Source organism: Patagioenas fasciata, chromosome 2 (genome assembly GCF_037038585.1).
Source record: "Patagioenas fasciata isolate bPatFas1 chromosome 2, bPatFas1.hap1, whole genome shotgun sequence".
In the NCBI taxonomy this organism is placed as follows: Eukaryota; Metazoa; Chordata; class Aves; order Columbiformes; family Columbidae; genus Patagioenas; species Patagioenas fasciata.
In genome coordinates, this window is record NC_092521.1 from 139,275,434 (window position 1) to 139,287,829 (window position 12,396).

Sequence of the window (12,396 nt, forward strand, 5' to 3'; positions counted from 1 at the left end):
AGCTTGTGAAAGATACATAAAAGGCATCCCAAGCAAAGACAAATAATGAATTTATGTGCTAAAGCTGTTTCTTAGAGCAATAAATAATACACTTCTCAGATGGTAATAAACTGAAAAATAAAATACAATGTTATTTCGGTGACTTGAAAAAATACGAAAGATAAATGAGCAGTAAGTGGTTTGAAATAATAGTTAGAGGTAACACGTTCATGCCTCTATTGCCGTTTAGCTACATTTAGTGGATGGCTCCTACAACCTACCAGTATTTAGAAGCCACTTTTTGGTATCTGAATGTAAGTTATTTCTCTCAAATAATTATTATCCCAGTTTGGAATGAACTTTTGGAAGTAAGTTTCTGCCCTCTGCTATCATGAAGGACGTACCAGTGTTGCGGTGATGTGTAAGTAAGTTGGTGCTGACTTCTGGTTTATTTCTTAAATGAGTAGCTATGACAATAAGTAGTTTCTAGTTCTCAAAGGATTATTTTTAATAAAAGAAAGTACTAGATCTTAAAATATTGGTCTAGTTAGAGCGACTTCGTTTAAATCAGTGAAGATGCATAGCAGCTTGCTCTGACTAACTAGCTTGCCTCTGCCAGAAACTTGTAAAATTTACCCAGTGTAAGGCAAATGCTATGTAGCCATATTCAATAGCTATCGACATTTTTACAGGAGCAAAAATAGTCAAGAAATTATAATTTAATACCTCCATGGCTACAATATGTCTGATGGGGTCAGACACTCTAAAACACAGTGAAAAGATTTTTCTTTTGGATTTTGTCATGCAGAAAATAGCTGCCTTTTTTTTTTTTTTTTTTAAATTTTTGATTCTAGTGATCTGGCAGATCTGGCTTTCAAATACTTGTAACTTGTTAAATATCTGTGCACAAACAATGAGAAAAGTTAGATGAGACAAAAAGGGGGAGAAATGGAGGGGATGTTCTTTTAAAAAGAAATCCAAAAGAAATAAAGCCACCAGAAATCTCCAAGTCTGAAAGTCTACGTAGTAGTAAACTTTTTAACTTTTTTTTTTTGTTTGTTTAGTCGAAAAATATATGCCTTTTACTCAAAATAGTAATTTTCAAAGGCGTAGTGGGGTTTGCGAACCATGAGGGATGTAGCAAAATGTCAAATGCGAGTGTTCTTTTAGTTAACTTTTTTCTCGGTTTTAGTATAGCAGCAAATGAAGAGCAGATCCTGCAAACCCATCCTCATATTCCTAGGGATTATTCACATAAGGAAGAATTTTGAGATCTGGAGCTAGTTTTGAACTGCATTTAAGTTTATTAGTCAGAGCATCTCACTGTATGTAAAAAGGGTTTGGGGTTGTTTTGACAGCAAATCCGGTGCTTATGGGAAATAATATTTTTTCACCATCTTGAAATTTGTCACTGTTTTGCCTTCTGAATGTTCCTTTGTTAGAAACAGTTGTTCCCATAGGGAAAAAAAAAAAGCAAGCACCACCCAAAACATCCCCCCTACCCCACCGCCCTGTTCTTTCAGGAATACTTAAAATTTATACAATCTCTCTGATACTCAGAAGTGACAATGAGTCAAAGAAAACTCAATAGACTCCTTACTGTTGAGGCCTGAAGTCTTATTTTAGCTGAAGCCAAAATACTACTGTTCATATATAATTTCCTGCCAATTTCAGTTTCTTTTGCCACTTTGAATAAATCATTGATATTTTAAAACAAATTACTCTTAGCTCTAAAAGTGAAGCGTGAGGTCAGAGAACACAATACCGCAGGAAGTGTTCTGCTACCCAAAATAAAGTTTTAAGTGAAGCGAGGAGGTTTGCAGCTTCTTGTTTTTCTGGAAAGTTTTTTTTGTTTTGTTTTGCTTTGTTTTTTGTTTTTGTTTTTGTTTTAAACAGGAACACCTTTTCCTGGAGTGCAGCTGAGCTTTTGGAAGCAGTCTGTGATTTTGAGAAGGAAGAGTTAAATTTAAGCCTTTTATAGTTCACTTAACTTTTCATTTATTAAATACGTTCCTCAGCAGGTCTGCACTGCATCTTGAGACAAAGCAGTGAAATCAATGTGTTTATGCCTAGAGTTCAAGTTTACTTTGCTGTAGCTTTCTGGAAGGGTGTGACATGAAAAGCTTGTGGTTGGGGCCACATGGTTCATGCTGGACTGTGTTTTTGTGAATGGAGGCAGAACTCCAGTTCTGACTGCTTGTCTTGAGGAATTGCTTCGGAGATCAGCTGTCTCATTCACTGGCAGAAAGAATGACTCATACATCTTCTGCCTTGTTTGGCTCCAGGTCATTGTTACAGTGGATAGAGCTGGTTTTAATTAAATATTAACTCCTTTTGTCCTGGATGCTTGTTAATGGGCACTTTGTTTTTTGCTTACTTGTATTGAAAGCAAGCTAACGGGCCCTAGTTTTAAACTTTTTTTTCCCAATTTGCTTTCCCTTTGTAAAATGTGCTGTCAGTTTGGCTTTTCAAAAGCTTTTTAAAGCTCTGAAAACTACAAACGAGTATTAAGTAATTTTGTGCCGTGAATGCTTGCTTTTGGCAAACTGATTTTAACTCAGTAGGTAGTGAAACTGTAAAATCTAAACTGATAACATCCTCAAGACAGTCATTAACATTTCTGTACACTTCCCAAATCCTCTTGAGACATTATAGCTATAATCAGAAGAAAAAATAAAACTTTTGGTAATAATCTAGACTGAGCTGGATGGCTTATGCCGCAGATGTTGTCTGCTTCAGGAGTCTGTGTCTTGATGGCTCTGAATGTGGAATGAACTAATGTGGCTGCTTCTGCTATTAGCAGTAAAAGCCATGTGCTTAATATCCTTCAAAACCTTTTATTAGTCTTTTGGAATATACTTGCCTTCTCAAACCCCCATAATTAAGTAGCTCAGGGAAATATTCTCATTCACTTAGATGATCATTTCAGGTATCTTTTTCAATTTTCGTCTGAATGGCAAAGTAAAAATAAAAAAAAAAAAGGAGTTTCGGTGATTTATGCATTGTGTCTTATATTGAGTATGTTAACAGAAGACCAATGGAGATTTTATGGCTGCCTTGCTGAATTGCATTATTTGCAAATAAAAGAAAACAGGAAATGAATGGCGTATGTGCGTAAATGCGCAGACGGCTGCAACGCTGTTGGTTATTCGGACATTCAGGTTGAAGTGTCCTTACCTGTCTGTGTAATTTGCCACAAAGTCTGCCTGTAATTATCCAAACTCAAGGTACAAAAGCCCTTTGAGTAGTGACATGGTGTATCACAACAATTTGCCTTCTCACAGCAAGAGGCTGGTGGAAGAAGTCTGTGGATTGGGCTGATGATGGTTGCTTGCATTTCGGCAATATGATCCTGTGTGAGTTTCAGTTCTGCTAGTTTAAAATCTGATTAAATGAAGGAATAATTTAAGTCCTCATCTCCAACAGTTAGTAGGTCCTTTTAATTTCTTTCTATATGCGTGTGGGCTCGTTTCTAAGGTACTGATGCTGCTAAAGTTAGGTTCCAGCAGGAAATCTTATGTTCCTGGGTTTGATATTTTGAATATTGTTACTTGTTTTGTTTATATTTGGCAGGCTTGTAAACACTTTCTAACTTGCTGTATTCCATTTCCTATAGAGGCTTTTAAGTCTCTGTCAATATTGTATTTAAAATATATTTGACAGCGTAGTCTCCACCTATTTCAAGAGTACTGATAAAGTGGTCTGCCTTAATGTCTATTAAATATCCCTTCATAAATTTTGAGGATCTGTGAATGAAGTTTATTTTTCTTGCTTACTCCAGACCAAATCAGGGGTAGTGTCAGTATATACTGTTTTTTCTTGACAGCTGAACCAGATGTATTTTATTTTTACTTACTCTTCGCCCATAAATAACAAAGGACCTCATTTACTGATACATACATGGGTCTTTACAATGGAATTGTTCTGGAGTAAGTCAGGTTAAGCCGATGAAACAGGAATAAAGCATTGGTGAAGCAGTCTCGTGTACGGAGTACGCTCTAGGAAGTTACATAAGACTGCTGTCCCAGTTCTGCAGTCACTAAGTGTGGCCTCCCAATTTCAACAGGAGGGGTTTTGTTTTCTTTTACCCTTTTCCAGGTATCCTGGATTTACAAAATAACATATATATAATGGTATATATTAAAAATGCATGTGTGTGTATAACACATGAGTCATACTAGCCTCCTTGCCGCATTCGAAAATGATAGCTGACTTAAGAAAAATGTGTGGGATGTGTCTTCTGTAAACAAGAAATTACTTGATACAATTACTTTAACTCTGAATGTGCTCACAAACCCTTCAAAAACAATTGGAAATGTAAGAAATCCTTAGGAACTGATTTTTAAGTAGGATACTTTGATTTCATAATTGGATTCTTCTGTGGCAGTCAAATATTTGGCATTTTTGTAAGGAAAATAAATGCCTAGCATTTGCATGTAGTGAACTGCATGAAATGTCAGAAATTGCAGAATGTTAGTGTTTGTGCTCATATCGTCCCTGAGTTCATGTCTGGTAGAAGTCCTATGATTTGTCTGGAGGAAAGAAAAATTAAATGCATCAAAAATACTGGGAATATTTGACTTGATAAAATACGTATTTCATACAGTTTCAAACTTGGAGGAGCTAACATGTCCTCAGAGGTACTGATTTCTTCTAAAAGGATAGGTTATTAAAAAAAAAAAAATAAAGACAACAAACAAAAAAACCCAAACAACAAAGCAATAATAGCTATGCTTCTTTTTTTTCAGAGTAATGCTAACTACACTTTGTGTATTTATCTTACTCAAGCTTCTTTTCAAATCTGTATTTGCAGATTTCCCAAGGTTATTTGTTCTTAAGGGGTGTTTGCTGCAATTAAGACAGTAGATCTTAAAACATTTATTTTAAAACTGAGAGCAAATAATTTTTCGGTACAATGAGCCTGATTCTGAACTCTTTGCCTGGGAAAAAAAAAAAAAAGAAATCTCACTTCAGTCATTAGAAATACATCCTGAGTAAGGAGCGGAGGTCTGTTCCATGAAGAGTACTGTAGTGCACATTCAAAATAATTGTGAGTAATTAAGTATGTATTTTTAAGTAAAAGAAATTATGTTAAAACTAGTAGTGAATGCACTTATGTGAAGGGGAACATACACTTCCTAAACTCACGAAGTGTTCTGAATGGCAGTAAAATAACATTTTATCATTTAATATATTTAATGGTGTGATAGTCACAGTTTTGATACATGATTATATAACCAGTATTTACCTCTCAAATCTTGTTGGGTAACCGGATCATGGCAGATGTTAACTTTTAATTAAGAACATATGAATTATTTGCTTGTGTTTAGACAAGAACTGTGTAAATTGAAATATTTTCAAACAGATAATTTAATGCAGCTTTGCTGTGATGATTCTTGTTAGTATATGTTGAAGACAAGATTACAAAGTTCAGAGATGATAAGCTGGGTCTCTCTTGGGATGTACCCAGCACCTGTCGTGCTCTCAGGACGCCACTTCTCAGCATAATGTTCTGCAGTTATTTGAATGTATTCACCTGTAATATACCTTCAATGGTATTTCAACTTAAATGGTTTAAATGAGTTTACAACACAGTATGAGAGATGGCTAATGTCTTAGATATACAATGAAAAGGAACTGTGGTACCACAGACACAAAATTATGTATCAGCAGACCGTGAAACGATTGTATTTTATAGCTCAAGTTTGTGATGAAGGTTTCTTAAAAGCGGAGATGATCTTACACAAGGTGAATGGATGATATAATGATTCCTGCTTTAAGTAATTTTTTTTTTCAGTGTCTGAAATGTTGTCATTTAACCAGGACTCCTGTGATCGGGTCAAATAGTTCTATTTGAGTATTTAAAACAATAACAAAAAACCCTACCGTGTTGGCTAACTGCTGTGAAAAATGGGAATCACTTTCAAGGAAGCCGAAAGTGTGGTAGTTTGGGGTTAAATATGCCTAAGTGTAAAACACTAGGATTGGGTTTTATGCAGGCTTTCCGTGCAGTTATTTTGAAAATGAGCACGGATGTGCTTTACCAGTGGCATGGTAGGTCCAGACCCTGGTGCAGGGAGCGAGACAGGGCCAGCACCAGTGTCAGCCTTCCCGTCCTCCCATCCCCATCGCTCCATGCCGTGGCTGCTCTGGGCTCGCACCGCACAGCTTCACCCCAGGGTTTATCTGATAGTAAAACGATGCACTTGCCTGATTTTCATACTCAACAATGATAAGAAAAAAAATCCTAGTTTTAATCTTGGCTGTGCTTCAGATTAACCACAAGAGTCTTTATGCTGTAATGGCTTCTTTTAATTCTTTCCTTGTTTTTGTTTTTTGTTTGTTTGTTTTTTGTTTTCCTTTTCTCAGCTCAGGTACCTGACAATGACGAGCAGTTTGTGCCAGACTATCAGGCTGAAAGTTGTAAGTATAGTATGAATCGTCACTTTCTTAAAAATATGTATTTGTGTATTTATATTTGGGTCTTCATATTTGTTATTTATTGTGTCATCTGCGATCATGTGATAGTTCCTTTTGCCGGTCAGTGACATCAGCGTGATGAACAGATAAAGCAAGTGCCATTTTGATACGCAGCTAAAATAAGTGATGTGGGCTGAAGGTATAACCTTTAGCAGGGGCCATCTCCTGTAATTCCTACCCGCCAGCCCCATGGAAGCGAGGAGAAATGTGGAGATGGAGGGAGCTTCTCTGTCTATAGTGTGGGGAGAGGAGCGTGTTGAGCTGATACGGATTGGATACTATGGGACAGAGGAGGCAGCTCTGCTGAGCAGGAATCAGGCTGCTCAGTATGTTTTGTGTATAGGCAGATAAAATTCTCCACACAACCAGTCCAATACAGCCACTCCTGAAGCATTTTTAAGTTGTCTTAGCATGTGGCATGTTGTTGCTGAGGCAAAATATCTCTTTGAATTAATGGGAGGAAGCAGGAATTTTGTTAAGCTCGATGCTTTGTGTTGTTTGCTACTTTACTTAACAGATGCCCGAACTTTTTTTTTTTTTCAGCCTGTACCCCTCAAATCTTGCTTTTGCCTGCTAAAGTGCTACTATTCTGTTAAACGCTGGCTCTCCTTTGCTGTACCTGCTGTTCTGTGGTTTTGGGTGGTTGCAAGGAGGGAGTAAAGAAATGGCAGGAGAAACATTCTCTGAAAAAGTCACAGACTTCTTGGAGCATCTTTTTTCCTCATGACAAGGTTTCTCTCCATCATGAGAAGTCTCATCTAAACAGTGCCTGCTGATAGCAGCAGAGCGCATGGTAGCTTTTCTGTTTCGCTAAATAACTTAAATAATTTATCCTATCAGAGTGAATTGCTGCAGTTCACTAAACCAGATAGCTATTAAATACAGTATTAATGTACCGAAATGTTAGGATTAAAATGAGAAAAATTAGAAAGAATTGCATTAAAATAGTCTTTAACCCAAAACCCGAATTCAGACTTGTTTACTTATAAATCTTTTAGAGGATTTTTTCCAGTTACTTAGAAACTTTCTAAAGAACAATTTATTAAGAGTATTCATAACAATGTTTTGTGGGGAAAAAATTTAAAAAAATGAAAGTTTGTTCTTTTTTTTTGTGTCCTCTGGACTCCAATAGTATACCTGCACAGAAACGATTTATTTTTATTTTCCTCTGGCAATTCCTGTAAATACACCAACCAACAATCCCGGTCACTTTTAAAGTTGCCCTTTGTAACAGCATGTGTGTGGTGTGTTTTTTTTTTTTTCTTTTAACCTCTGGCTTCAAAGACTTGTAAAAAAAGTTAAATTATAAAACGAAAGCCAAAACTATTCTATAAGTTGAGAATCAGATATGTTATCCTACATATGGAGCTGTGTCCAAATATAGTCATGTATGCATACGTCCTTTGTGTAAGAGTACAAAGTTCAGCTAGGGCTTCTATTAACCCACAATTATCGTTACACAAGTCAATGATTCTTGGAAAATAATTTGTGAACTGTGAATGAAAAGCTCCATTGAAGCTGGTCACTGCTTTTGGTGATAAAGAAATTCTCCTAATACGGGTATTTTATTAATGCTGTTGTATTTCAAAGTTCCTTAGCCACAGCTTACACAGTATTATCAAAGGAACATTTATTTCTTCATTTCACTTGGTTTCTTTATCTTAAGTAAAGGTCAGGAGAGCTTCCTGGAGAGTTACTCTGGCAAAGGTTATGGAGTTTCAGACATACACTTGGATATAATGTATGTAGCTGTGGGCTCTGTAAAACAGGAACGGAGATCAGCATAACCAAAGCCATGGGGAAATTACTGCTGCAGCAGTAGCACAATTGTGACTCTTTTCTCTAGGATCCAAACCTGCCTTCAAACTCTTTTATAATGACTTACTATATATAATCTGTAAGCCTGTACAGTGCTCACCCTGTTACTGGCAGCAGGCTGGCAGGAGCACTTGTCGCTTTTTATTTTTTGTTGTGTTTTTACTATTTTTATTTTTAACATGGGAGAGGATGGGCAAGCTTTCCTAGGTTCAGTGTTTAATACACTTAATTGAGCCAAAAGTGGTGAAGGACCGAACTGTAAACCAGTGAAGGAGTTCACAGCCACTTTGTAGTGCAGGAAGAACCAAATTGTGGCCATGCACCTCATTTAAATTTGCTGCACGAATTTCATTCATGGAGCTGTGTATAGCTGTGGGGAGTGGTGTGTGCAATTTGAGAATATGATAAGAAAACGGACGTGTTCCACTGAAACAATTACAGTCTGCAGTCCAGGTACAAAAAATAGTGACATTTTATTTTTGCCTTCATTGCTTGAGAAGTGGGCTTTAAAACTGAGGTGGATTTGTGGTTTTAAATTGTAGCTTGCAACGTTGAAAGGAGTTGTAAGACACTTCAGTAACATTATCAGTGCTGGAAAGCTCTGGTTAAAACTTCCTTGCCAAGACATCACCAAGTTAGCCAACTCTTGAAGTGAAGGTGTGGAAGGAACTGATACTGCCATGAGCATGTGCTGTGTCCTAGCACTGAGCAGGATTAAATGCCCCTTAAAGGGCTGTGGGCTTCACGTTTCTGTTCTGTAATAATGATTCTAACTAGTGAAACTGCACTGGTATTAGTAAGTAAGGGAAACATTTAGTTTAGATTAGATATACAGTCCACTTTATCCACGTAGGGATTTAACTTCAAAGCCAGCTTGGGACCATGAATATTTCACTTATGAGTGGCTATTAAACTTCAATCAGTTTTCAAAATGCAAACATAATATATATATTTATAGTTAGGTGTGGGCTTTGGATAGTATGAGTGAGATCAACAGCTAGCATAACTTCATGTGATATTATTGATGTCATTGGAATTATGCATATTTCTACTAGCTAAAGATCCAGCATGTCAAGCTTCCCCTTAATGCTTTAAACTTCAGTTTACCTGTTTAAAGTTGAATTCATTTTGTTCCTCCACTATGTTTTCTGGAAAGAGGTCTTTCCTGCTGTAATAATCTTAGAAATGTCTGCACTTCCAAACCTTTCTTTTTTGTCAAAGCCTCATCTTGTACTACCTTTTTTTTTAGAAAAAAAAAAAAACTATGAATACGTGTCACAAAGAACATTTTTGTTGTTTAGCTCAGAGTGAGCGGAATGAGGAGTAGATAACAACTAGCCTGTTCGGGTGAAATTTGGAAAACAAATCACCATTTAGTTTCTTTGAACCTTCGGCTTTCTGCAGTGACTGAACTTTTTGAGTTCTAAGGGAGAAAAATGTGTATCAAAAAGACTTCCTTTTGGCTTGCAATTACACTGCAAAAATATTGCATTTGCATATTAAATAGCACATTTTTCTTACTCTTTCATTTCCATTCTCACAATAAATAAACATTCCACAAGAAGACGAAGGCATCACTTTTTATAGGCATTTACTTGGAAATTCTGTGTTAGGCAGGTTGGTTTTGCCCCATTCTGAATCTGCTTCTCCACTTCAGCTGACCTGTTTGCTATATATTCGAGTGGCTTCCTAGTGACTCTTCTTTTAGCAATTACATGAAAAGTTGTGTAAAGCAAAAATGCAGAATCTGTTTCTCCAAAAAGGTGAAGGCTTTTTGAATCAGTGTTTGGTATGTGACACTTTTTACGAATTGGTATCTAATTCATAAGACTTAGTTAAGCTGTTTTTCTGTCTGCGTAAAGTCAGTGTTCACGTGTCCAGAAGGCTGACCTGTGTTAACTTCCTTAGATAAGGTTTCCTATTGTTTGAAGTTCATTTTCATATACTGAGGAGGAGCCAGATCCTGAGCTGGTTGTAATCAGTGGCGAGGCTTTCAGATACTGTAGAACAGCAAGGACTTTCCCATCTAGGAGTAAAAATGAATAAAGTGTTCAATTTGCTCGAAGTCAATAGCTGTTGAGGTGAAGATTGCTTGCTCCCATTGTTTGGATGGTTTCTATGGCAGACACAAGAGGAAGTAGGTAGGATTTGCTGATGTTTAAAGGATGTAGTTGCCAGAGAATACTTGGTGTTGTCAACAATACACTGATTTGTAATTTGACCTTGGTACAATCGGTTATAAATGGGGATTACCCTGCCCCAAACCAGATTGTGTCTTGTCTTAATAGCATAATGGTACTTTGTTTTGTTTTATTAATATATATTTACATTGGGCTGTCCTTCCAGAGTTTTTTTCTCTTTCTTCTTTTGCCCTAAAATGTAGGTTACCCATTTAAAATTCACGATAAACTCTAGCTTTTTGCTTTCTATTTGTTATTGAATTTCTGCTAATGAGGATTTGTGCTGTGCTTCACCTTTTCAATCGGTTTCCTTCCTTCTCTTTCATTTTGTTCCTGTATTGTTTCCCTGACCATCACAGCCTTAACTTAACACTGCCAAGGGGTAAACGTAAGTGTTAGACCACAGCTGTTCGCAATAAATGGGGAGGACTGGCTGTAAAATCTGTGCTCCTCCATGTCTGTTTAAACTTTAAGATAGGAAAAATACTTCTTTAGTAGTGATTTTGTCTCTGATCTTTCACGACCTCTAGTCTTTCTCTTACCTCTGTTTTTTTTTCCTCCAGGTTTAGCAAGGGAGCTCTTTCAATGTACATGCCAGGAGCCTTAAATTATTCAGGGATGTGCTTTTTAGATGCTCTAGCTTGCAATCTTTAAAAGCCTGTTAAAGACAGATTCTTTACATAGGCTTCAGGTAGCTGTATTGTTCTGTCATTTTAACTAATGGCTTGGGATATTCCAAATGCAGTTTTAAAGAGGAAAAGCTTTAGTATTTATTTACATGTTTGCAGCATAAATGCATCATTATTTTATTTTTCACTATCAGGCAAGAGATGTTCTGTTTTCTTTTTCTTTCTGTGACTTAAGTTTCAAAAGAGCATTTCAGAACTAGAAGAGCATTTCCTGTTTGGTTTAGTATAGCAAGAGCTGGTAAGCAATTTTGTAGTGGTTAATTTGCGCTTATTTTGACATATTTTGGAGGAAGAAACCCACATGACTAAAACAAAGTAGAAAATACCAGAATAATGTAAGTTCTCATGGGCCTTCTGAAGTCAAAGGGAGATCTGTTAACTGCGTTTGTTTTTGTTTATCATGCAGAATAGTTTAATTTTGCAGCTTCTAGAAGAAATGTTATTGAACTGAAAAAAACGACAACATTTTTTAACGTGATGATTCACTACATAGGCAGCTGGTAGTCATGTCTTGGTAGTGCACAATGTCCTAGAAACGGCAGTTGGTAGAGTTTGGGTTTTTTGCGTGTGTGAAGTTGCACACACTAGTGTGTTTTCCGTGGTGTGTTTTTTTTTTGTGTGTGTGTTTGTGTATTTTTATTTTTTGGACTCCGTGTGACTGGAATGACTTTAAGTGTAGCTCTGCAGGTGTCCTACTGCAGCAGGCAGCCCGACAAACGCCCTGGAAGGTGGTGCTGGTTGTTGCGGGTGTTTGGCTATTCCCTGATAGGGCTTTCTGCTGCAGCTATGTTTTGTTTCTTGCCACTTGTCTTGAAACTACTTCCTTTCACAGGTCAGACGTTGTCAAATACAGAGACATTTACTTATTTATTTTATTGCATGCCTGACTGACAGATTCTTTCTAAAGGGCTGTGAGAGTCGAGGCTCTGTGGTTTGTTCCTGCCCTTTGCTTTGCATGACCTTGGGCATGTTGCTTAACATCTTTGTTTCTCGGTTTGAAGTAGGTACAGAAATGCATGTATCACTCTGGTGTGAGATACACAGCTTTCTTAATGATCACTTATCTAGAGATCTCAGAAGCATTTTACAAAGAGAGTCCAGTGCAATTGCTGTTGTAAGAGCTGGAGAGGTCAGACTGAGGAGTCAATGCTGACCACCTTATCTCCCTTCATAGTTGCCTTAGATAGCCCCACTTCTTTCATTGTGTCCCTAAGCACTTGTTTCCTTTGTTTAACGCAGGACTGAAACTG

General features: G+C 37.0%; 1 protein-coding gene across 4 annotated transcripts in view; it reads left to right on the plus strand.

The window, feature by feature from the left end:
• Positions 1 to 12,396, plus strand: part of ETV1 (ETS variant transcription factor 1) — a 66,742-nt gene that overhangs the window by 7,111 nt on the left and 47,235 nt on the right. For all 4 annotated transcript variants that reach the window (XM_065831499.2, XM_071805095.1, XM_071805096.1 and 1 more), the window contains one exon: positions 6,349 to 6,402. In XM_065831499.2, the coding sequence (XP_065687571.1) occupies positions 6,349 to 6,402 (54 nt within the window). The remainder of the gene's footprint in view (positions 1 to 6,348; positions 6,403 to 12,396) is intronic.